Below are 24,209 nucleotides of genomic sequence, written 5' to 3'. Positions count from 1 at the left end.
ACTACCCCCTCTCCCCCCCCCCCCCCGTTCTGGGAGCAGATTTAGAGGGCATACGTGTAACAATGTAGTTCAATCCAACCCTAAGGTTGTAATTTGACTAACAATTAATTTGTAGGCCCCATAATAAATACTGTACAGTTTTACTAACTGGACAGTCCTATGGCCACTAGTCATTTTTCAAGCTGAGTCTCTCCCCCGCCCCCACTGTTCTGTTAAAGGTTTGCTTGCTTGCTTATCTATCCCTGCACAGAGTCTTGTGAGCCCATTTGGTGAGAGAGTGGTGAGATCTTGTGTCTCCTTGCCAACCTCTTTTGGGTGAACCTCACCTTAGCTCCAAGTCTCAAGCAATAATGTCGAAATGTTTTTGGGTGCACTAATAGTTCTGTCAGCTATAAGTAGCAAATGCATATCCAGGAAATTTGGAGGGAAATACCAAATCAGAATCTTTGAAGAGTACGAGATTAAATATATTGGTAGTTATTGAGCCGTAGTCCCTGTAAACCCTGCCGTAGTTTGCTCACAGTGAAAGGTGATTTTTTTGTTGTTGATTCTTAGGCTCATATGTCACCCCTGGACTCCAACAAGAAACTATTGTAGCACTGTAATGAAATATAAGTGCAAGGTTTTTCCCTTGGTGTAATTCTGCTGCAGACTTGTGTATTCTCAGGGCAGACCTAGCTGTGAATGTGTGTAACAAATTGCCACTTTTGCTTAGGGAAAAGCAGCTCCTGTGTTAGCTAGGGATGATGGGAGTTGTAGTCCCAAAACAGCTGGAGGGCCAAGTTTGGCCATCACTGTTCTAAGGGGGTCTGGATGCAAAGGATATGCACTTTCTGAAAGACAGAGGAGGAAACAGCTCAAGGAAATTGCAGAGTGAACACACACAGAGAGATAAACAGGGCCAGCCTGCTCATGAGGCAAGATCTCTCCAGAACTTACTGCAGCTTTGCTGGTGCCACCACACAACCCAAGGAAGGGAGGCAGCGGCGCAGCATGTTCCTGTTTTGTCTCAGGCAGGAAAACTTGACACTCCACACTTGCGCGCGCACACACATACACACACTTCTCCAGTGCAAATCAACCCTCCCCAAAGCTATTTCCCCCCCCCCCACCAGAAATTGCTGTCAGGATTTTGTTACATACATAGTTTTTGTTACATGCATAGTTCCATCCTCAACTTTCAAACAATACAGTATCAGGTTGTGTCAGAGCTTATTCTGCTGCCCACACAAGGTGGGAATGGATTGTTATTATTATTCTATATAAATAATAATGGCTGCTACGATGATGTCCCGTTGAGGCAGAAGCGGTTTAGTCATGCTGGCCACATGACCTGGAAAGCTGTCTGTGGACAAACACCAGCTCCCTCAGCTGAAAGCGAGATGAGTGTCGCAACCCCATAGTCGCCTTTGACTGGACTTAACTGTCCAGGGGTCCTTTACCTTTTACCTTTACTTTATGATGATGAGCATTAGATGTTTGACCCTCTTCTTCAAATCGGCTGCTGGATAGTTAGAGTTCTATTTTTAGAAGCTGGGTTGCTGCTGAAAAACTACTGGGAAAATTGTTTCAATTGTATCAGGTAAATGGATTGTATTTTTCATGCAGATGATTTCCTAAAAGGAATAAATATTAGGGTACACATGTGCCCCAAGATTTGCCTTGTATTTGTACTTTTAAAAACAACAACCAATCTGTCATTCTTTGCTCTGTCTTCACTCTGCTCCAATCCACGATTCAGACTTTGACCTGCTCTGCATATAACGAAACTCCATGTTCTCCATTCACTTTTATGAGAAATCTAAACACAGCTATAACTTCTTTCACCTTTTTTCAGAAGTGGAACACATTTGCAGACACAGGAACCTCTTCAGCATGAATTATGTCTGGATTTTGTGTGGGAAGTAAAGGGGATCAACTTTCCTCCATAATCCATATTAGGCCAACTAAAAAACCTTATTAGTTTCATGTTTTTGAGGAGAGAGCAGGGGTTAGTCTCATGCTGTTTCACTTGTCAAAATAGTTAAGAGGTGACTGAGTTGTGTTGGATTGTTGCATATACTTTTTTTAAAAAAAGGGTTGGCTTCACACTAGGGTTGCCATATTTCAAAAAGTGAAAATCTGTTGTTCTTTTTTTAAATGAATATTTATTAGCATTTTCAAAAAAGAACAACACATATAACAACAAAGACAAAAATAAACAAAAAAATACAAAAATCCAAAACTTAAAAATAAAAACAATTAAAAACACCTGAAAGTTCAAATACTTATTTTCTTTTAACTTGTTTCTCAGACCTCCTCACACCTCCCCTTCTTGTATTCCAATTTAAATTATTGGCTCAGCAAATCCTTAATTTACTTCTCCATTTTAACTTAATTTAATTTATTCTAACATATTATTATTTTATTTTTCTTCTTTCTTCCATTTCCTCAATTTATATTTACAAACCTTATTGTCATTTAATTTAGCCATTTAAAAAAAAAAGATCAATTTTAACTTAACCAAATTTACACATCAATATTTATACCTCATTATTTTTTCTTAAACATTTTAAACATTTTTCCTAAAGTCGACCAAAATTTCCCTTCCACGTCTTTCCCAGTTTCCATACCAATAGCAAAGCAAAGTAGAAATAAAACAAACTATATTTTTATACCCTTTGGATTCCCAAACTCCACCCACCCTTTTCCCGGTTTCAGTCCTCAACTAAAATCCATCAGTCTCAATATACTGTTTAGCCTGGAGATCTCATGTCCGAGGCTCTCAATTCTCTCTCAGTACCTCTCTGCCGGTCTTTTTGGTAGTCTTTAATGTTAAACTCCAAATCTCGAAGAAGCTCCAGCCCAACAGGAACCAAATCTCGAAGAAACTCCGGCCCATCAGGATCCATATTTCTACCAGCCAGACCTCCATTTTTTAGGGATAAAGCTTATGGGGTACTTCAAATCTTGTTTTATACTCCTTTCAAATCCAAATGTCCCCCAGGCTCCAGCTTCCACCTCCAATTCAGGCCAGGCTCTCCACATCAAATTTTTATTTTCCTTTTTTGTCATCATGTCAGGCTTCAAAATGTTGCTCTCCTTTAACTTTTGCAAAGTTTCAGCTCCTCCTTCCTTTTCTTCAGGGACAACATCTGTCACCTGCTCCATATTGTCAAAACTCTCCGTTTTCTCTATTTGTTCAATTGGATAGGCTCCTTGTTTCAAATCCTTATCAGGTTCAACAATGTTCTTTACTGCTAAGTCCAGAGCTGTAACATTCATAGCCAAAACATCAGATTGGCCTTGTAACTTTCCCAAGAGAACAAATGCTCTGTCCAATTCAGCCTGGATTTTCCTTCCTCCAGCCATTCCTGTAATGTCACTAAACCCCTCTAGGGGGATTTTAGTTCCTTAGTATTCCTTTCAGTTCAAGTCCAAAAGTCAGATTATTTTGTATCAGCCCTTCCTTATTTTCAACAAATTGTTACAAGTTAACCAACAGAAGCAACAAAAACTAGGTTCTCCTTTTCCGTCTCGACAGCCAATTTGACAGCTGTCAAACTTTCCAGTCTTTCATCAACAGGCTCTCTCGTGGGACACTCCCGGGTCCGGGGGGGGGGGGGTGAAACTTCAGCTCCCAAAATTAATCTTTTTATTCTCCAGCAAAAATTCTTATAATATCAAAACCGTGAAATTAAAGTCTTTTACTAAAAAAAAAAAAAGATTCTCTCGACCTTAGCTAGCAGGTCCTTTGCTTTAAATTGTTTAAATTGTTTACAAAGAGGGGGGTGGACTTCCTTTTTAACCCTTCCCCGCTCGTTCCTGATCCGCAAAATTTTTCTTTAAGATTCCAATTTCCGTATTACTCACGGGTTGATGTTTTAGAGTCCGAATGTTCCAAGGAAAAAATCAGCGCTCTCCGATAATGGCTCACGGCTTCACTCCGCAGATGAAGGAGTACTCTCAGCACTGCGCCGCACCCCGTTCCCGTTCTGAAGCCTTTAAAAAGGCTCCTTCACGGATTGGGGGGGGCACAAATGGTGTCCGCCGAGTCACTACGCTCACAGGCTTCTGCGCCTGTGATTTTAAGGGACCCTGTGTCGCCGCAGCGGTAAGACCCGGTCTCTGCAGAGCCGATTCCCTCCAGAGCTCGGAGGGAATCCGCCATTAAACAATGGCGCCAACCCGGAAGTCTCTTCAGATTGTATAAATCTTTCGCCTTTTACAAAAAGTGAAAATCTGGACACAAACGTTGTTCAACTTTTTTTTTTTTTGCAGAATCTCAAAAAAAGAAAAGAAAAGAAGTTTTTGAGCTTTTTTTAAGAATGCAATTCACCAAAATCTAGACTTTCAACATGCATTGCCATATGTCCGGATTTTTCCAAACATTGCAGCGATTTTTGCCTGGACAGTGATTCTGACTATGTCCAGGAAATTCTGGACATATGGCAGCCCTACTTCACACCATCTAGCTTAGCTTTCTGGTGTGAGGAACAGATGTCCTCCAGTAGGCATTAGAAGTTGAAGATTTCCTGAAGTGTGCCTCTGGAGTGGTGAAGAAGCCCTACCCACCCAGCAGTGTGTGTGTGTGTGTGTGAGAGAGAGAGAGAGAGAGAGAGAGAGAGGTTGAGATTTTTTAAAAAGATAAGTTAATTTTTTAACTTAAAATAATCACTACCCAGTTGTATTTTTTTTTTAAATCACCCATTGCTCAGTGCTATGCAGACAGTATTCAAGACAGCCCCATTTCTTGCAAACCCCATGAACCAAGAGAAACATAAAGAGCCATAGGAAAACAGGAAAAATACAGTGTAAAAAAAGTAGAGCACAGGAAGACAGAGCAACATGACTCTTTGTGGGGAGTGTTAATCCTACTCGAGGTGCTTTTTTGACTTGAGAAGGAGGAAAATTAACCGAAACCATCCTGGTTTACCTCATTAATCTGTTCCAGCATAGAGTCGTTTTGCATTGCAAATAAATATCATAAAAGTTGTGCCCATAGCTGTATGGTACAATTACTGTTAAGAGACTCTATCCTGCCACCTTCCCAACGTGATCCCTTTCTAATGTGGTCACCTTTTTAGCTGAACAGGAAAGTTCAGGATATTCAACACCCTCTGCACATGCTAGTAATAGATTTCAGTTATATTGGTGTCCAGGTTCAGGATATTCAAAACCCTCTGCACATGCTAGGAATAGATGTCAGTTATATAGGTGTCCAGGTGCCTGCTCTGTAATCTGAAAGAACAGACAAGCTGCATTCAATGGCTAATGACATATTACAATAAACAGAGACATATATTTTAACAAATCAGTGCTGCTTTAGTTCTTCAATAATATACAGTGGTACCTCGGGTTATGTACTTAATTCGTTCCGGAGGTCTGTTCTTAACCTGAAACTGTTCTTAACCTAAAGTGGTTCTTAACCACTTTAGCTAATGGGGCCTCCTGCTGCTGCCACATGCCGGAGTACGATTTCTGTTCTCATCCTGAAGCAAAGTTCTTAACCAGAGGTACTATTTCTGGGTTAGCGGAGTCTGTAACCTGAAGCGTATGTAACCTGAAGTGTCTGTAACCCAAAGTACCCCTGTAATGAGCATGTAAAGACTTTGTCGTCCTGGCCAGTCCACATACAGTAGTAATTTTGAGGCTGTATCTATAACTGTAGGAGGGTCTACACAATCTCCCTCAAGCATTGACAAAAGATGTGAAGCCATGTTGGCTAACCTTATGAAGGGCCACTGGATGAATAGCTGTATATGGAGGGGGGGCGGAGAGGGCATGGCTACCACCTATGTTGATGGCGCTGAGGCTATTAGCACAACCCTGTCACCCATTATTTCGGCAAGGTGATCTGAGTGACCCCTCTAGCATTTAGTTTTCTTTAGTTGTTTTCAAAGCACTAACCCTGGGTCTGAAATACATGAAGTCCCAAAGCGCTTGGATCCAGATTCTCATTCATATTATCCTTTTGTTGTTGGGAGATTATTCACATATTCTCCCCCCCCCCCTATGAAAATGTTCTCTTTACACATCTGAGCAAATTGTAGCTACGGAGTCGGGATGTGGAGAAAACAGAATGAAGTGAGGCAATTAAAGTACATTAAGCTTCTCAGTAGTAAAATAACAAAAGACGACTGTATCGCTTAAGTGGTGTGTATGGAGGCTGATGTCTCTCTCCTCTTGGTAGCAATGCCATATGCTTCAAAGGATGGCACAGGGCATTACATTATGAAACAATTTGACCTCACAGAGAAAGTATCTAGCTTCTTTATTCAAAGGTTGGCGTCTTATGTAACTGAATTATAGTTACTGTGTTGTGTACAACCACGTGAATCTGGGTCTCCAGTCTCTGAATCCTTCTACTACCAAACACACAAAAGTATCCCTCTCAATTATTCTTTTATTCTGGCATAAATGCTTGTCAATATTCTCCAGTGGCCAACTTGTCTGTTACACAAAATATTCTGAATCAGAGCTGTCTGACTAATTTTGTTGTATTTTTTTCCTTTTGTGTTTTTTCTATTAAAAAATAAGCTGCATAGTATTGTACACATTTGCATGGTAACATGGAGTTTGGCCCTGGAAGAGCAACATTAACAATCCTTAAAATCAACTTCCTGAAGCCTAAGAAAGTGTTCAAGTACAAGGGTCATTTAGTCCAGCCTGGCCCATATGGGAATTGAACCTGTGACTTTGGCATTATTAGCACCAGACTCTAACCAGCTGAGCCAGTTTCTACAGTGGCAAATCTGCTGTACTCTCATAGGTCCTCTGGAAACCTTAAAACAGGGATGGGAACCTGACACCCTCCAGTTGTTGTCTGAAATAAAATTAAAATGATAAGTAAAAAAAATAAATAATAAAAATATGCATCTCCTTCCCAGACCACTGGGGCTGATGGGAGTTGGAGGGCATCAAGCTCCCCACCCACAATTTCAGAAACTGATTGTGCAGGATCCTATCCTTGGGTGACTCTCTGGGTTGGTTTAGGCTGAGGAAGACCCTGCCCTCTGAGGCCGGAAGGCAGTCTCCTTTATCCTTCTGGAAGAGGCAGGGCTGCCCCTCCATCCCCAGTCAACCTCCCGTCTCATGTCTGAGATGCAGACACAGTCAGTGCTCCTGTGATTCAAAGAGAGGCTGGGGGAGAGTAAAGACCTTTAAATCTTGTAAATTGACAAAGAAAGAACAGTGGGTAAAGAAATTCCCCCATCTCAGTTTGGCACACAGGGAGGTGTTTCAGAGAGAGATCCAGACTGCAGCTACTCCCACTCCATCTCTCATTGGCAACAGCTCCAGAAACAATAGGGGGGCTGAGGTTAGCTAGTTGTGGAGCCTCGTGCAATTCTGGTCATGTGAACAATTTGAATATGTCTAGTATGTGAAGGGAATGCATGAACAAAAAACTTTCATATACATTAACTGTGCCTCCATATGGCATTAAATTTACAGATTGGCTTAGAAGTATCTCAAGCCCCCAAAGTTTTGAGACAATGCATTGCTATTCTTTCACTTATTTAAGGTGATGTATACCACCTTCTATATAAACAGATGCCAGCTTGTTTCACAGCAAGAAATGGCAGTAAAATACAATAGCAGTATTGTATTTGCAAGTGTAAATTACCAACAACAGTAACTCAAAGACCCATGATGAAAACAAAAGCATTTTTTTCAAATTCACCACAACCAATTCAGGCACCCTGAATAAACAGACTTGGAAATATAGCTTCCTTCTTCTTTCTTAGTATACATAAAAAGGCAGTGTGATGCTGCCGCCTTGGGCCCATTGGACTTCTTTTGGCCCTCTTAGGAAGAAATAAGCTCAAGGAACTGGCCTGAAGAGTTGCCATTGTGACTGTTGGTTGAAGTTTTGGCTGGTGGGTAAAGAAGTTGCCTCTCAGCTCTTCATTCAAGCTGCAACTCCTGCTGCTATGGCAACATCCTTGCATAAAGGGCCTAGAGGCAGGAATAGGGCAGAAGAGAGCTCTGTTCACCTTTTGGCCTGTCAGCCAAGCCACCCACCTGTGCCCTGGTCACACCTGTCTCCCCCTCAGCTCCATTCAGTTTAAATATTTCAGCTTCACTTTCCACCATGTGACCGTAAGCCCTTCAGAAAACCTGAGAGGAAACGGGCACCGCCTTTGCTTATGGAACCCTCAGCTTCACTTTGTGTTGGTAAACAGACTCCCTCTATGCCTTTGGGCCAAAGCTTCACTCCTTTTACATCTGCCTTTTGCCAATTTTCAGACTTAATTTTGGCCATGGTAGATTGCAGTGCATAGCATTAAATGATGCATGAAATGACCTGTCACACTGCATTATGTGGTGCAGAAAAGCACACAAGAAGGGGAGGGGGAGAAAATAGTGTGAGGGGGGTGAGAAGAGAGTATTAATGGTGCACTTGCTATTCACTGGAAAAATCTATTCGTGCGGAGTGGCTTTGTTAATCTGTATGAATTTAGCAACAGCAACATAAAAGGAAGGAATGATTGGTACAGGTTTCCTCCACTAACTCGTTGCTGTAACTGGTAGCTATGATACTGTGCTTTTTTTCACCATGTGTCATTTGTTACAAATGCAGCCCTGCCAAACTTAGAGCTTCATGCTGGGGAAGTGATGGGAGCTAATACAAAACCTAATTGGAGTTTTCTTGTAGCGAGGGTAACGCTGTAATTTATTAGATTTCTAACCTGCCCTTCCCCCAAAGGCTTGGGGTGGGTAACAATATAAAACTAAAATCTGTATAAATAAAGCCCACTCATTATAAAAAACACTATCTCGAGTTTAATGTAATAATAACAGTACTTCAGATTTCACCAGTCTCCATCTCCCAAGAAATGGGCAGAACTTGTTCGTAAAAATTGCCGACTTATGTAGGAAGGGAAACATGTAACTCAAGGGTGGGGAACTTGTGGCGCTCTAGATGTTCAGAGAATCATAGAGTTGAGGAGGACCACAAGGGCCATCCCCCTGCAATTCAGGATTCTTGCCAATGTGGGGCTCGAACCCATGACCTCATAAATCTCATGCCCTTCCAACTGAGCTATCCCAGCTACTGGATTACAATTGGCCATGCTGGCTGGGGCTGAGGGAAATTGCAGTCCAAGAACCTGAGAAGGGCCACCAACTGCCCACCCCTGCACTAAGTGGCCCAGGTTTGGTTTTCAATACAGTGCTGAAAGTAGGTAAGAGATTTCAGAGGCTCAGGTGGTTTCAGTGGCTGGGACTGTCTTTTTCCAGTTATGACTGGTTCACCAGCTGCAGCCACTTTTGGACAGAAGTGACTTGGCCACTGTGGTGTAGTGGTTAAGAGCGGTGGACTTGTAATCTGGGGAACTGGGTTCGCGTCTCTGCTCCTCCACATGCAGTTGCTGGGTGACCTTGACACTTCTCTGAAGTCTCTCAGCCCCACTCACATCACAGAGTGTTTGTTGTCGGGGAGGAGGGGAAAGGAGACTGTTAGCCGCTTTGAGACTCCTTAAGGGGGAGTGAAAGGCAGGATATCAAGTCCAAACTACTACTACTACTCTTCTTCTTCTTCTTCTTCTTCTTCTTCTTCTTCTTCTTCTTCTTCTTCTTCTTCTTCTTCTCCATGCACTGGTAAATTCCAGATCAGATCATTGTCATGCACTTGATGTGGGACTACCCTTGAAACTTCTATTGGTTCAAAATGCAACCACCAGATTCCTAGCCAAGGTTCCATTTGGATCGCATATAACCCCTCTTTTTAAAAAGTGCATTGGTTGGCGGTTTGTTTTGGGGCTTAGTTCAAGTTGCTCATGTTAGTGTTTAGAGCCCTCAACAACTAAGACCCCCCCCCAAAACCCAATATTTGAAAGACCATCTCCTTCCCTACAGGCCTTCTTCGATCTGCAAATTTCATACAATTCTGATGAAAGGAAAAAGGCTACAGCTTTTTTTCTTTTTAAAATTTCCCTATATCAAATTTGGACCCTGAGCTGAGTTGGACAGACTTCAAAGCTTTTTGGATTTTATTGGGCTGTTTTCCAAAGTGCTGAATTGGCACCCGAACTGAATCTTGTAGTTGGTGTGCACCCCAGTACATTATATCCATATGTTACCCATCAGCTCCCATATAGATACATACCCCCATGTAGGAATTACGTCATGTCGTTATGTTATGTGGTTGATTTCAGTCTGTTTCAGTCCAGCCATGTTGAATTAGGATTACAGATTGGGCTGGTAGGCTGCCATTCATAACCCACTCACTCTACAGCAACTCATTAATGCCTTGGCTGCTGGTGCAAAAGGGCATCCCTTTAATATTATACAGTATCTTCATATCCTTTGTGGGCGAATGAAAAGAAATGTGGATAAAGAGTCGAGGGCAGGTGGTTTGTGCACTTCCCACAGCTCTGCCCCATTTCTATTGCTTGCTATTGTTTCAGTCATTGTTACATGAACTGTCAAAACACAAAGACCTGCCTATCTTTATGTTATGTTAAGATATTGAAGTATTACACCAGAAAGCTGCGCCTGTTTCCAAGGCAACAAGTGCAAATAAATGTTGCTTTTACAGAGAAACTGTGGATTTCCCTTCAGCCCATGAAGAGTTTAGCAAAGCAAAACTATCACTCTCTCTCACACACACCTTTTGCAGTTTGCAAACCCCAGTGGTGTTTCCCCTTTGGGTACTCATCTATGTAGCTTCATCATTTGCATTTAAAATCTTCCCTGTGTCTTATCCTGCATTTGAATGGGAGAAGACATTTCTAGGTCACTGTTAAAATATAATTACTACTGGTCAAAAAAGAAAAGAACCTAAATTTAGTTGTTAAAATAAGTCCAGAAGGGTAGCCATTTCAGTCAGTTATAACAAAAGCAACACAAAAAATGTCTTGTGGTACCATAAAGACTAATGCATTTAGTACCGTGTAAACTTTTATGGACTTAGAATTCAATTAATTTTATAATGAATGATTTTAGAGTGTTGTTTATGCTGTGCTTTTGTACTGTTTTATTGTTGTTAGCCACCCTGAGCCCAGCTTCGGCTGGGGAGGGCGGGATATAAATAAAATTTATTATTATTATTATTATTATTATTACTTCATCAGATATATTATATGTTACACAGTATATACCTGCCAACACAGGATAATGTTCCATGCAGCTGACGAGGTCAGATCTCGTCTAGGAAATCTGTAATAAATGTCTTGGTCTTTAAGGCACCACAAGACTTTTTGCTTCTTAAAATGAAAATGCTGTTAGCTTGTGAGAAAAAAAATGCAGGGGTGTTATCACCTGCCATGATGACCTTTATAATCTCAGAAGAGAGCTCAATGGCATCAAACATAGAATATAGAGAGAGCTACCCATGTATGGATGGGTTTGCCTTTGCTACCCCTATCTTTCTCACAAGCATACACACACACATGCGCACACACATGTTCTCACAAGTGTAACACTCTGTCCGAACCTATTCAGAGCCTAAATCTAGAAGCAACGATTATTTATTAACAGATTCCAGCTCCAGAGTACAACATCCTCCTAGATGCCCCAGTAAAAGCACATATCGTGAGAAAGAACTGCTTTGACTCATCAGACGCCTCTGTCTATACCAGCCTGCATTCATGCCTTTCGTGAAGCATGAGCCTAATCTGAATCCCACAGGACAAAAGTCTTATTCAATAAAGGTTCAAGAATAAGGGAAAGCATGAAGACCAGAACTCCCACAGGTGAAGCTATGTTAGTCTGTGCTCAAACAACAACAGAAACTTTTAGTACCTAAAAAGCTAACTATCTTTAAAATGTTGTAAGTCTTAATGGATGAGAGTCTCCACTTCATCAGATGCATGAAGTGTTATCCTCAGTTGGCAGGTATGCAAACACATGGGAAGGGAATGTAAAATATGGGTTTAAATAGTAATGAAATACAAATATTCAGAGGGAATTCATGCAAAAAAGAAGAAGAAGAAGAAGCAGTGACCATTCACTGATCATACAGCAGTAATTGGTGACAATGTGTCTTGTTCACATTGCTAAATGAATTAAAACCTGTTGTGTTGAATTCATTCAGGTCACATCCAGGCTTGCAATGCGACCACATACCTGCCAAGACCTGCAGCAAGGGAACGAGCCCCATAGCGATCTTATTGCTGCTGGTCCTCAAGCTCAGTCAAGGCATTCTAATTTTATTGTGCATGATAAATATTATTGTTGGCATCCATCTGTTTTGGGGGACAATGGAAGAGTGTGTCTTTGTGGGTAAAGGAAAACCGTTGGAGAATTACAGCGCCTGTAATGGCTGTAGAGACCAATAGGGGAGAGATATGTTTTGTTGCAGTTGGGGCGGATGAAGGTGTCCGGTTGTTCTGCTACTGATGCAGCATGGCATTTCTTGTCTCTGTGTTCCTCCCAGGGGTCATTCCTCTGGTCACTGCTTGGATATGCAACCTGACTGTCACCAGGTACTGCGGTCATCTGCAAAGGATTCCCACACAGCAGGGTTGCTGCTGCCAGCTTTCATGTCTCATTTGCAGACAGCTTTGTAATGCAGAGTTGCTCTGCCAACAGGCCCGGTGCCTGAAGCTAGCTCCCTGTCCTTAGGGATCCTGCTGTCTTTCAATCTGTGGACATGACCAAACCTCCGTAGATGTTGCTGAGACAGGAGTGTGAACGTGTTAGGAATGTGGGCTTGGAAGAGCACATCTTTGAGACTCTGTCCTGCCATGTGATGCCCAAAATCTTCCTGATGCAATGCATGTGTGTGGAGGTAACGCTCTGCTTGTGCTGAGGCACACCTCGCACCTGGCATGCAACAGTTTGCCAAGGAGCCTTGTGTCCATGCTCCCTGAACTTCTGCCTCTTGGCTAGAAAACAGGGTTTTCCCCCTGACTGTTTGTCCTCTCACAGATTTGGTTACTAGACATAATCTTGGCTGGAACATGACCGGGGACGCAGATGTAATCAAGTATCGGGGAACATTTTAGGGAAACACCTGCTGACACGTGTATTTTGATAATGCTGGAAATGTGCTTAGATGGAAATACGTCATGTTCAGAGTGGTTTCACTACTGTTTCCAATTGCTGACTTCTGCTGATAAAAGGAGCCTCTGCGGAACTAGTCGGCAGCCTGCTTGGAGCATGTTTGCCAGCTTGCTCCTGCACAGCTCACCTGCGTCCAACCTCCTGTCGTCCTCGTTATTCCTACAATGTGGAAGGTGTTGAGGCATTGCTCCTGGCAGTTGTAAGGTGCCTATGACTCACTTCCAGAAAGCAGTGTGTTCAACCTGCAGACCTGGCAGATCTTCATCTTGGCATTGGTCGTTAGCAGCACATTCTTCCATACCCTTTTGGAGAGGTGAGCCATTGCCATAACTGCCTTGCCAATACACTTTCCCAGCGCAGTGTTGATGGAGAAGTTGCTGGTTATGGTGGAATCCAGGTAGACAAAACCACCTACCACTTCAAGTGTGTTGCCACCAATGCTGATGCGTGGAGTGCTGCTGACATCCCAGCTCAGGGTGTTGGTCTTCATCAGGCTGGTGAAAAAGCCAAACTCCCTGTAGGCTTGGGCAAAACACCTGATGATTCTCTGTAGAGCTTCCTCGGAGTGTGCTGTCAAGGTTGTGCCATCTGTACACAACACCTCTTGGATAAGGACACACTGCACATTTTTCTTGGTGTGGAGATATGCCAGGTTGACCGGACCACAGTGATAAATATTTGCAGTAATTTTAAAATATGGCCATCTGCTTGTAATGTCAGGGTGCACATGGAACGCAGCATGAGATTGACATCTGTGTCAAGTGCAAGAGCACAGAAGAAATGAGTGTAGGGGGGAGCCCAAGAGAACACCTCTACCATCTAGTGATGGCAGTTGTATAAACTCAAATATTCTTAGACAGAGTCTTCTACCTTTGCTTCCATTTGAAGTGTTTTTTCTAGTTTGATTAAAGTCTTTCTAAAAGTCAGTTGAGGATAAAGTGTGTGTATGCATGCATATTCTCCTCTGGTGGCATGTCTGAGGCCATTTACAAGCATTAGTGAAATAAGTTCTACCTTACTTCCTACCTAGTGAATTATTCATCTGTTATACAGATGGTAAAGACACCTTTGGATAAACCAATCTTTATTGTAAGTCAAGAAGAAGCACTGGGGATAGATCTCATACCTTCTAAAAGTTCATTCAGCATCATTTCATTGGTAGCAAACACTTTTCCATGATAGCTTTCACATTGTCACATTTGTCAGCACCTCTGGTTTTCTTACCTTCACACCTTGAGCCATCGCAGGTAGATCTTTGGCACCACCGAACCTCAGAGCAAACATAACAGTTTTCAATTGAGACAGTTCCTACATTTAAAGGCTGAGTCAAACGTTAAGTAATATCGTGATACAAATGCTATATATCTCTACATCTCTATCTATCTATCTATCTATCTATCTATCTATCTATCTATCATCTGTCTGTTTCCTGCCCTTCCTCCTGAAGGAGCTCAGGGCAGCAAACACATCCACAATAATAATGAAGGGCTTCTAAAACAGTTAACACCTTTCAAAACAGGTTCAAGTTAAAAACATTCTAAAAATAGTTATAGTTAAAAGCCTACTTTGTACATATATGCAACTTCCACAGTAACAGTAAAAGTTCATTGCATGCTAAAAAACACCACAGATATCACTAGCAATAATTCTCATGTATGTGATTATGTGTAAATGCAAAAAGACAGCAGTGGGCTAATCAGTTATGTAACTTTATAAGATGCAAGCTGAAGTTGCTGACAGTAATAAGGCTGGCGTATGATGTACTGTGTAGCTTTGAAATAATGAGTCATCATCACCCACATGTCTCCAGAGACATTATTTGGAGCAGAGCAATGACACTGGTTTCAATTATAAGCTTACTAGAAGGCAGTGGTAAAATGTAATTATGGGGCGCTGAAGTCATTAGACTGAAGACTGTGGATGGAAACTCCCAGGAAAGCAGAGAATTAGGTTTTTCCAATTAGAAACTTTAGTGTTTTAGGAATTTCCACTCCCCCTTCTTTCAGTAGTCCAGAGCATTTTGTTGGGATACATCTGTCTCGAGAGACAATGGAGTACTCATCTGGGATTGAAGTCAAACTGCTGCATTTGCAGCCCCAAATTGACCTCCCCAAGGCACAAGCTTGGGTAGTGTATATGGGAGGTCCTGAGCTGCCCAGACAACAAGAACCCTCTCTCGGCCTCGCTGATGTGGCCCAGTTCTATGGATGGACTTCATCAGCAGCATACATATGATCCCCTCCTTCACATTTTTCCAGGACACGCTGACACTATTTTTCTGTTCTGGTTTGTATTTAGATAACATTTTTGTGTTATGAAACATGTGTCTGCTTCTATAAATTTAATGTCAGTATTTTTAATGTTCATGTTTTAGGCTTTTTTATTTTAAGCCACCTGATGGTGATATTGATGATGATGATAAAAATAACAATGCACTTCTTTGTAATTCACAATCCTGCATTTGGTTCATCAGAACTTGATTTGGTAAAATACTTCCTTATTTCTGGCATGCATCATATTTGTTTTCAGCTATCTTGATTTACTTGCTTTTATGTTATCAAGATAATCCCATTTCTAAAGACTGGTCATTCGTTCTTCTCTTTCTCCATCCTTTTGGCAACCAAATTAAGGTTCAGCAGGTGCTATTCCTTCAGCTCTTCTCTTCTCTGCCTGCTCCTTTTGAGCATGGTTCCTTGTAACATCTGAGATGTTGGTGAAGTGTCCCTAGAACCGTTAAATATGTTGCTGCAGTCTAAATCTCTATAGTCAGTCACATGGTTTGCAAGAATAATATTCATTGTCTCTTCCTTTCCAGATTGAAGATGTCATTACAAGAATGCAAGATGACAAAACAGGTGGTGTGCCCATCCGAACAGTCAAGAGCTTTCTGTCAAAAATCCCCAGTGTTGTCACAGGTATGTATGCTGTTTGAATTGTAACACATTGCCATTCAGCTTGTTTCAAATCATAATAAAGGTAAAGGTAAAGGTACCCCTGCCCATACGGGCCAGTCTTGACAGACTCTGGGCTTGTGCGCCCATCTCACTTAAGAGGCCAGGGGCCAGCGCTGTCCGGAGACACTTCCGGGTCACGTGGCCAGCGTGACAAAGCTGCATCTGGCGAGCCAGAGCCGCACACGGAAACGCCGTTTACCTTCCCGCTGGTAAGCGGTCCCTATTTATCTACTTGCACCCGGAGGTGCTTTCAAACTGCTAGGTTGGCAGGCGCTGGGACCGAGCAGCGGGAGCGCACCCCGCCGCAGGGATTCGAACCGCCGACCTTTCGATCGGCAAGTCCTAGGCGCTGAGGCTTTAACCCACAGCGCCACCTGCGTCCTCAAATCATAATAGTAGGAAGAAATAGGAAGTCAGAGCACTGGACCATCTTAACTCAGTACTATGCACGATAAGGTTGGCTGATTTGTAGCCCTACCCATGTGGTTCGACTACAAATCCCATCATCCCTGACCATTGGCCATGCCAGGAGTTGGAGTGCATCAACATCTGGAAGGACAGAGCTTAACTACACTGACTGGCAGTGGCTCTCTAAGGTTCCAGACAGGAGTCTTCTTCAACCTGGAGATGCCAAGGATTGGTGTGTAAATTGAAGCTCCCTCATGGCAACCCAGGTGCTGGATTTTGCTATCCAGCCATGCAGGCAACCTAAGAGACACATGCGTTCTTCTCAGTACTACTATGATAATGAAGATTTTAAGTTCTCCTGGGACTTTCAAGCTCATCTGCAATCCCCAAATACTAAGTGCATAATGTAGGCCAGGGTCAACCAAAGTGGACATCAGTCCCAGGCAGCATGGCCAATGGCCAAGGATTATTGGAGGATTATATGTTCAACAACATCTGGAGGGCACTTGTTGACTATCATTGATGTAGCTATATATACGGAGTATGAGGTCATGAAATTCATGTTGACAAACTTTGTATCTGAATGTCCTTTGGTTAAAAAAAGCAAGTGATTCATCTCTTTTGAGAATGTATCCCATCAGCTCAAGTGAGAAAGACACAAGTCAAGATGACTTAATGTATATTTAGCTAAGAAAAGGGATTGCTTATCTTCTTGTTTAATATTCATGGGCTTTATTTAAGCATTGGAGCTAGCCATCACTGTTCCTTAGGAGGACAAGGAAGGAAAGAGAAGACAATCATTTCTAAGCTGATTATACTTATCCTTATGCAGGATCAGGCTTCCTGAAAATGGGTCTTTTGCATTCCTAGGAATAGCTGCAGTAAGGATTTTCTTGGCATTAAAAATGTTATCACAACCTGTTTGTTCTATAGGGTCAAGATAATTCCCGACAGCACAGTTGATATGCTGCACTGCATTTTGTACTGGCGAAACTGTGATTCTTCCCCATATATTGTCAGGTGGGAATTTTAGACTTTGGGCTTTAGGGTCTTAAAGGGGCTTTTCTCCAACTTTAGACGTGTAATGTGTACTACTAGTCCACTTACTTCAAAATTTGATAAACCAACCCTTGTGCAATTAGGGTGCCCTCCTCCTCATTCTTCTGAGACATTTACCTCAAAGTCCTATCTGACTAAGTCACTGTTGAGCCCATAGGTTGACACTGCGGTTGCTGTGTGGAAAGCAGTGTCACTGGCACCTATTGTCTACATTATGAGGTGACCAACAAACATAAATAATAAATACTATGTGAGTTAGGCTGCTGTCAAAGACTTAAAAGCAGGACTTCTTAAAAAATTGGTAGCCCTACTTGACTTTCCTTGTTTGTAAATCCCATCATCTCTGACCATGGGCAGTGGTGGCTGGGTCTGATGAGCACTGCAGTCCAACACCACCTGGAAGGTCACAGATTGACCACCTTTAGTTGGCAGTAGAGAAGAGCAGTCCATGTAGCTAAGGGAAGGATTTGTGAAGGAGAGTTTCATAGAATCCTGCCATTTACCATCTTGTTGTCTTTGCCCTGACCTTCACTTAAGCAAACAGTATGCTTTCTAGAATCTAACCCCAGCCTGTTATACCTCCTTCAAATAAAATGTATGTAGAGGAGCTGCTGTGCCCATGAGTCAAAACATGACTGTGATGGTGGTGACTTAATGAGTTCCTATATATAGTGGCAGAAAGGAAATGAGAAAGCAGACTGTGGTATCTCATCCAAGATCAATTGTAATAGCTCAAGATGCTCATGTAACCCCTTAGAGTGTGTAATCTTAAAATTCATGGGTCTTTCTCAACAGCACACTCCGGTGTAGAAGTAAACACAATGAATATTTATGTATACTTTCCCTAAATGCTCTCTGTACTCCACATAAATTGTCTCACTAGCAGGCCAAAATGATTGTTTCGGAATATAGCTAAGGGGCTGAGACTGAAAGATTGCAGCTTGCTTAAGGCCAATCAGTGGCCTGTTGGCTTTGGGGCTGATATCCAGCTCATTAAATAATGGTGTCTGTACTTGGAACCGGTGGTCTAATTGCTGCCTACAAAGCAGGATTTGAAATCAGATTAGACCAAGATTTCCAAGGGAAAGCGGAAGCTGGCTGCATGAAGGGAGGACCAGGGAGGAAGCATAACAGTGCACAGCTCAGTCTCATAGCCATAGTTCAGGGTGTACCAGCCTGAGATTGTTACATCTCAACCAAGCCAGTGAGTTCATGGCTGGATGGAGATTTGAACCAAGTCTATCCCCCCTTTTTATTATTAAGTAACAAATACTACATAAAAATGAACATAAAAGCTAAGACCAGAGAGGTAGAAGCCGGAGGTTTACAAATACTACATAAAAATGAACATAAAAGCAAAGACCACAGGGGTACAAGCCAGAGGTTTACTAGCAGCATCTAGCAGTAATCCTAAATCCTGTATTAATATTGGTTTTGCTTCTGCATGCCAAGTTCACCTATCATCCCTTCTAGACAATTCATAACTGTGATGTACAGATAGGCAGGTATTATTCAAGATTGATGACCAAGGCTATCCATAATTTAGTTCTTCCTCCACAGTCGGAAAAAGTGGGTTTGGAAAGGTATTGATAGTTCTTCTTTATATCTGTGAAGGTTATGAAGTCAGCTTATTTAAAGGTAAAGGGACCCCTGACTATTAGGTCCAGTCGTGGCTGACTGGGTTGCAGCGCTCATCTCACTTTACTGGCCGAGGGAGCCAGCGTACAGCTTCCAGGTCATGTGGCCAGCATGACTAAGCCGCTTCTGGCGAACCAGAGCAGCGCACAGAAACGCCGCTTACCTTCCCGCCGGAGTGGTACCTATTTATCTACTTGCACTTTGACGTGCTTTCAAATTGCTAGGTTGGCAGGAGCAGGGACTGATCAACGGGAGCTTACCCCATCGCTGGGATTCGAACCGCCAACCTTCTGATTAGCAAGTCCTAGGCTCTGTGGTTTAACCCACAGCGCCACCCGTGTCCCTCAGCTTATTTAACCAGGGGCTCTTAACCACTGCACTTAGTGTGCAGATTTTGCTCATCTGCTTCAGGGCATTAAATACTGTGAAGGTTCTTTAGAAAGGATGTTTCCAGTACTTGGGGGGGGGGGGATAATAATAAAAAAGAGTACTAAATATTGATGAAAAGGCTGTGGGTGCCAGTAAAAAATGGCTGCTATGGACCACAAAGAAAGAGGTGCTAGTGCTTTGTACCAGTGAGTACTATCACACACAAAAAGCACTGGATGCTTCTATATGTCGGATCAACATTTTAATTTTTAATGCTGCATACTCCCTTTTCACCTACTTCTCAGTTGGAAGATTGCGTTGGTCATTGTCATATTCATTTATACTGATCCTTCAGACTTCCCCATCCCCCTTTCCCCCTATTAGAGATTTCTTTTATCTTGTACTTTCAGGTCTCTGAGGCCTGCACACCAAAAGCTGAGGATGACTATGGCACCTAGAAGAGATCAGACATAGCATACAGTGAATTAAAAATTCAGCATTTCCATTGTTCCATGGCAATAGTGGGCTGTGATACAATTTAAGAAGTCACTACCTCAGCTTTTAAAACATTTAGAGGGAAGGGTAGTGTTTCATTTCTGAGTTTATGATTTCCTCTCAGTCAGAGGGAGGAAAGGAGAACCAAAAACAGACGACGTGGATTGGGGGGAATGGGGAAATAGAAACTACCATTTTGATCCTTCAGGCAAACAAAGATAACCAGTTAGTTCTTGACTCTGCCAGATTATCCCCAATATTTAGAGAAGAAATAAAATGTAGAATAAAGACCTGTGTGTCAGCTTTAGTCAGGTAGCACTTAATAATATTTTACTCTCAAATCAAATAGACCAATTCCCATTGGCAATAATGCTCGTTCTCCAGATATATTGCTGTCAGCATAGGAAACATATGTATTAAAAGGAAACTCAGAACTTTTAAAGGAGGATCTCTCTGGATTGTTTCACATGGTAGGTAGGAAAACCAAGGCCTTTGCCTATTTGCATATGTTAATTATTACCCTTTATTTCAAAAATGCCAGCTAAGTGAGCGTAACAGAACATGTGAGCGACTTGATCAAGATGTCCACAGAAATGGAGGGCAGGCTTAGTGCACCGATGTGACGATGTGGAGGGTAGACAAGAAGTATGGTCCACTCCTGTTTCAAACCAACACTTCCATACGTAAGAGTAATAATAATTTTATTATGTATACCCCACCCATCTGGCTGGGTTGCCTCAACCACTTTGGGTGGGGCTTGAATGCATGGATGTGGTTCAAGCTGAAGGCTAAGGTACAGAGGCAGGAAAACATGCAGCACGATGTCATCAAGGCATAGAATATGTTTTGGTAGGTTTTTCAGGGGAAAGGAGAACGTAATCAGGATATGCCTTTGTGTATACCAGCAGCCAACTAGTCATTGCTTAGTACAGTGGTACCTCAGGTTACATACACTTCAGGTTACAGACTCCGCTAACCCAGAAATAGTGCTTCAGGTTAAGAACTTTGCTTCAGGATGAGAACAGAAATCGTGCTCCGGCGGCGCAGCAGCAGCAGGAATCCCCATTAGCTAAAGTGGTGCTTCAGGTTAAGAACAGTTTCAGGTTAAGTACGGACCTCCGGAACGAAATAAGTACTTAACCTGAGGTACCACTGTATTCAGGGTGAGTTTAATTTCAGCCAGATGGTGAAAAACCAAATGCTATTACTTAAAAGGTGTTTTAATGCCAGACACTGTAAAGTCAAAGAAGCTGGAAATAAACTGGCGGTATCTGATGCAACAGAAAGCCCACTGCCATTGCTGTTTGCTGCCCAAGAACAAATGATTACAGTGCTTTGGGGCAGGAACCACATATAGTTGTGCTGTGTGTACTGTGATTATGCAACAATCTGATTTGGAACACAGAAACTCCCTTCTTACTGTTAATGCCTTAAGATGGGTGTATTTCCTGATCCTAATTCTCCCCTGGTGACCCTGCTGAACTGTGGTGCATCTCTCATAAAATGTTCATCTAATTGGCTCCCATGTGACAAAGTCAAAGTCAAACCACTGTAATTCCAGCTGTGTGTCCTGCGGGTACGAGTTCCTCAAGGATAAGGGTTTACAGCAAGGGCTGTTGAAAAATGAATCCTCTAATGGTCTTAGAAAGCGTAGGCTTTCAAGTTGGGTATTAAACAAACAAACTATGTCACAGATGCAGAAACATCTTGAGCAAATTGAATATGTCTAAGAAAAAGAAAAAAAAAACCAATTTAAGCATTTCCTAAAACGTTTCAGTATCTTTCAAAACAACTCCAAATATTTGCATTTCAGCTGGAAGGAAGTTTTGTGCTTTTCATAGAAGCTCTGCTGCAGCTGTGTTGAGATGGACTTTCTAGGTGGCATGGTTTGATAGTGGGTCTTTTAATATATTCTTATTCGGTGTAAAGTCTAGGCAGTATAAAATCTAGATTGAAAAGGCTTCTGGAGAGCATATTAAGCATGCTTCCTCAAACTCGGCCCTCCAGATATTTTGAGACTACAGTTCCCATCATCCCTGACCACCGGTCCTGCTAGCTAGGGATCATGGGAGTTGTAGGCCCAAAACATCTGGAGGGCCGAGGCTGAGGAAGCATGATATAAAGGGATGTGTGCTTATTCTTTAGCCCAGTTGCGCTGAGCAGCTTTCCTGAGCAGGATCAAGCAAGTTCAGGGATTGCATAGCTTTCTTGCTCAAGACTTTCCCAAGGAATTTCTCTGACTTGAATTCTGTGGATTAGCTGAGGAACTGCACAGTTCCCCGGAGCTTTTAAAATCAGCCTTTGTGGGGGTGGGGGTAGTTTGCAGAGTGCTGTCTGAGCTGTGATTAATATCCAGGACAAAAAACAAACAAACCAAAAAACCCACCCAGAGAAATACAGTTGACCATGGTGCTGTCAAAGGAGGTTCATCTGGACTTCTCTTTCATGGCATTTCGGAAACTGGTGAAAACAGCAATATGAAACACAGTAGAACATTACAGTTAAAAACATAACCCCTTACTTAGTCAGAAGTACTGGAGAGTGAGAACCGCCACTGGCTGATGGTGAAAAATAGGCAAAGTAGGCACCAGCCAATATTCAGTGGCTGGGATGGGCTGGGGAGTGGCATTGCTACGAAGGCTCTCTAGCAGGTCGCAGGCCTCCTGACATCAATTGATGTTGGCAGAAGTAGCCAACGGCAGCACCCAGGCAGGGCAATATAGGGAGAACAACTTTATTTTTCCTATTTATTTCAATGGATGTTAACTGAATTTAAATCTTAAAATTTAAGGTTGGTGGTTGTTTTAATAGGCTCCAATTGATTTTTAAAAATGATGTCTTAAAATACTGCATCATTTATTCAAACAATTAGACTAAATTCTATATATGATACTTGCTTGTCTGTGCTTTCTGTTTCTTCGTGTGCATATTTGTCGATAGAGGCACAAGCTGCATCCAAACTGAGCCACTCTCTTGTGTTAGGAGCACAAGTTAGCTGAAGTTCCAATCACAGCAAACAGACAGCGCTTATCAGCTATGCGTTTCACACTACAATATATCCCTCCTGACATCAGTAAAGGCTTCTGTTTCAGGGTCCAAAAGTTCTTTCTCCCTCAGTCCTGGAATCAAATGGAGGAGACTGTAATCAAAAGACAGAAGTTTGGGACTCTTGACCTTCAACAGGGACTCAGGTTTTTAAGGAGGAAGCTCTTACAGGTAAATTAGTCCATTGAGCCATCTTCCTGTTTTCTTTCCCCCCTCATTTAAGGAAAAGATTATACCTGCTCTTTAGCCATGACACTTGGGAGACCTGCAGTGTCCAATTAGGGTGAGCAAGGAGAAGGAATTCCTGACTCCTCCTCTCTTCCACATCCAGTGCCTTCTTCCTATTTTGCCCAGCTACATGGCAGCAATTTCAGTATAGAGTAGTTTTACTGGGTAATATCCTTAGCATCTCCTCAGAAATCCTACATTTCATGTCCAAGTTATTCATCGAAATTCATTTTCATTTCTACCTATTTTATCTGTTACAATATCTTTTTATACATGCTTGGTTAGGGCTGCCATTTCAGGAGAGTGGAAGCTCCTTTCCTTTAATTGCACACACACACGTATATTTTTCAGGCCTCAGTCTCATTACAGCTTGGGAAGACCTACTGCAGGCATGGGGAGCTTCTGACCCACAAGGCCGTACCCCCCACACACACTGCCCTCCGCAGCCACATTCATACATCCTTTGCAGGGCAGGTAAAGCCACAACTGCAAAGAAGCATGTGGGCATCTTAAAGTCTAATTCCTCCTCGGTAAGCGGGGCTTGCATTTGGTGCCCTTTAAGTCCCACTGTGATTCGTGTTAGCTGGGTGCACCTGGCCACAAGCAGAGTTTGCAGTGCCGGATGCAAGTGCAACTTCTGAGCACCTGAGTGGAGCAACTCCATGAAAAAGAACACTTGTCCATTGCAGCCCGGCTGAAATTCAAACTGGTTTGTAAACGGAAAACGCTTCAATCAAAGCACACAGGCAGAGGAGCATTTTTCTTTTGTAGACTGGCTTTTATTCAAGGGAGACACTTCATCTGACATCATAGTGATGTCATCTGACATAGTGATGTCATCTGACACCATGGTGATGTCATCTGACAGGTGGGTGGCCTGGCCCACGTATCAAGATGGACCCCACAGAGTGGGATTAGCATTTGGCCCACGGTTAGATTCACATCCCCTTCATGGATCACTGCCTTGCTGTGGCGAAGGGGCTTGAAGAACTCAGAGAAGCTATGAACTATGCCGAGCAGGGC

General features: G+C 42.5%; 1 protein-coding gene across 7 annotated transcripts in view; it reads left to right on the top strand.

Moving 5' to 3' along the window:
* Nucleotides 1-24,209, top strand: part of RGS6 (regulator of G protein signaling 6) — a 210,572-nt gene that overhangs the window by 102,492 nt on the left and 83,871 nt on the right. For all 7 annotated transcript variants that reach the window (XR_014566293.1, XR_014566294.1, XM_083747320.1 and 4 more), the window contains one exon: nt 15,806-15,905. Coding sequence is in view for 5 of the 7 variants with exons in the window: in XM_083747320.1 (XP_083603446.1) it covers nt 15,806-15,905 (100 nt within the window). In the remaining 2 variants the exon portion in view is untranslated. The remainder of the gene's footprint in view (nt 1-15,805; nt 15,906-24,209) is intronic.

This window comes from Podarcis gaigeae (assembly GCF_964106915.1).
Source record: "Podarcis gaigeae genome assembly, chromosome: 1".
NCBI classification, from domain to species: domain Eukaryota; kingdom Metazoa; phylum Chordata; class Lepidosauria; order Squamata; family Lacertidae; genus Podarcis; species Podarcis gaigeae.
This window is presented reverse-complemented; position numbering and strand designations above follow the sequence as displayed.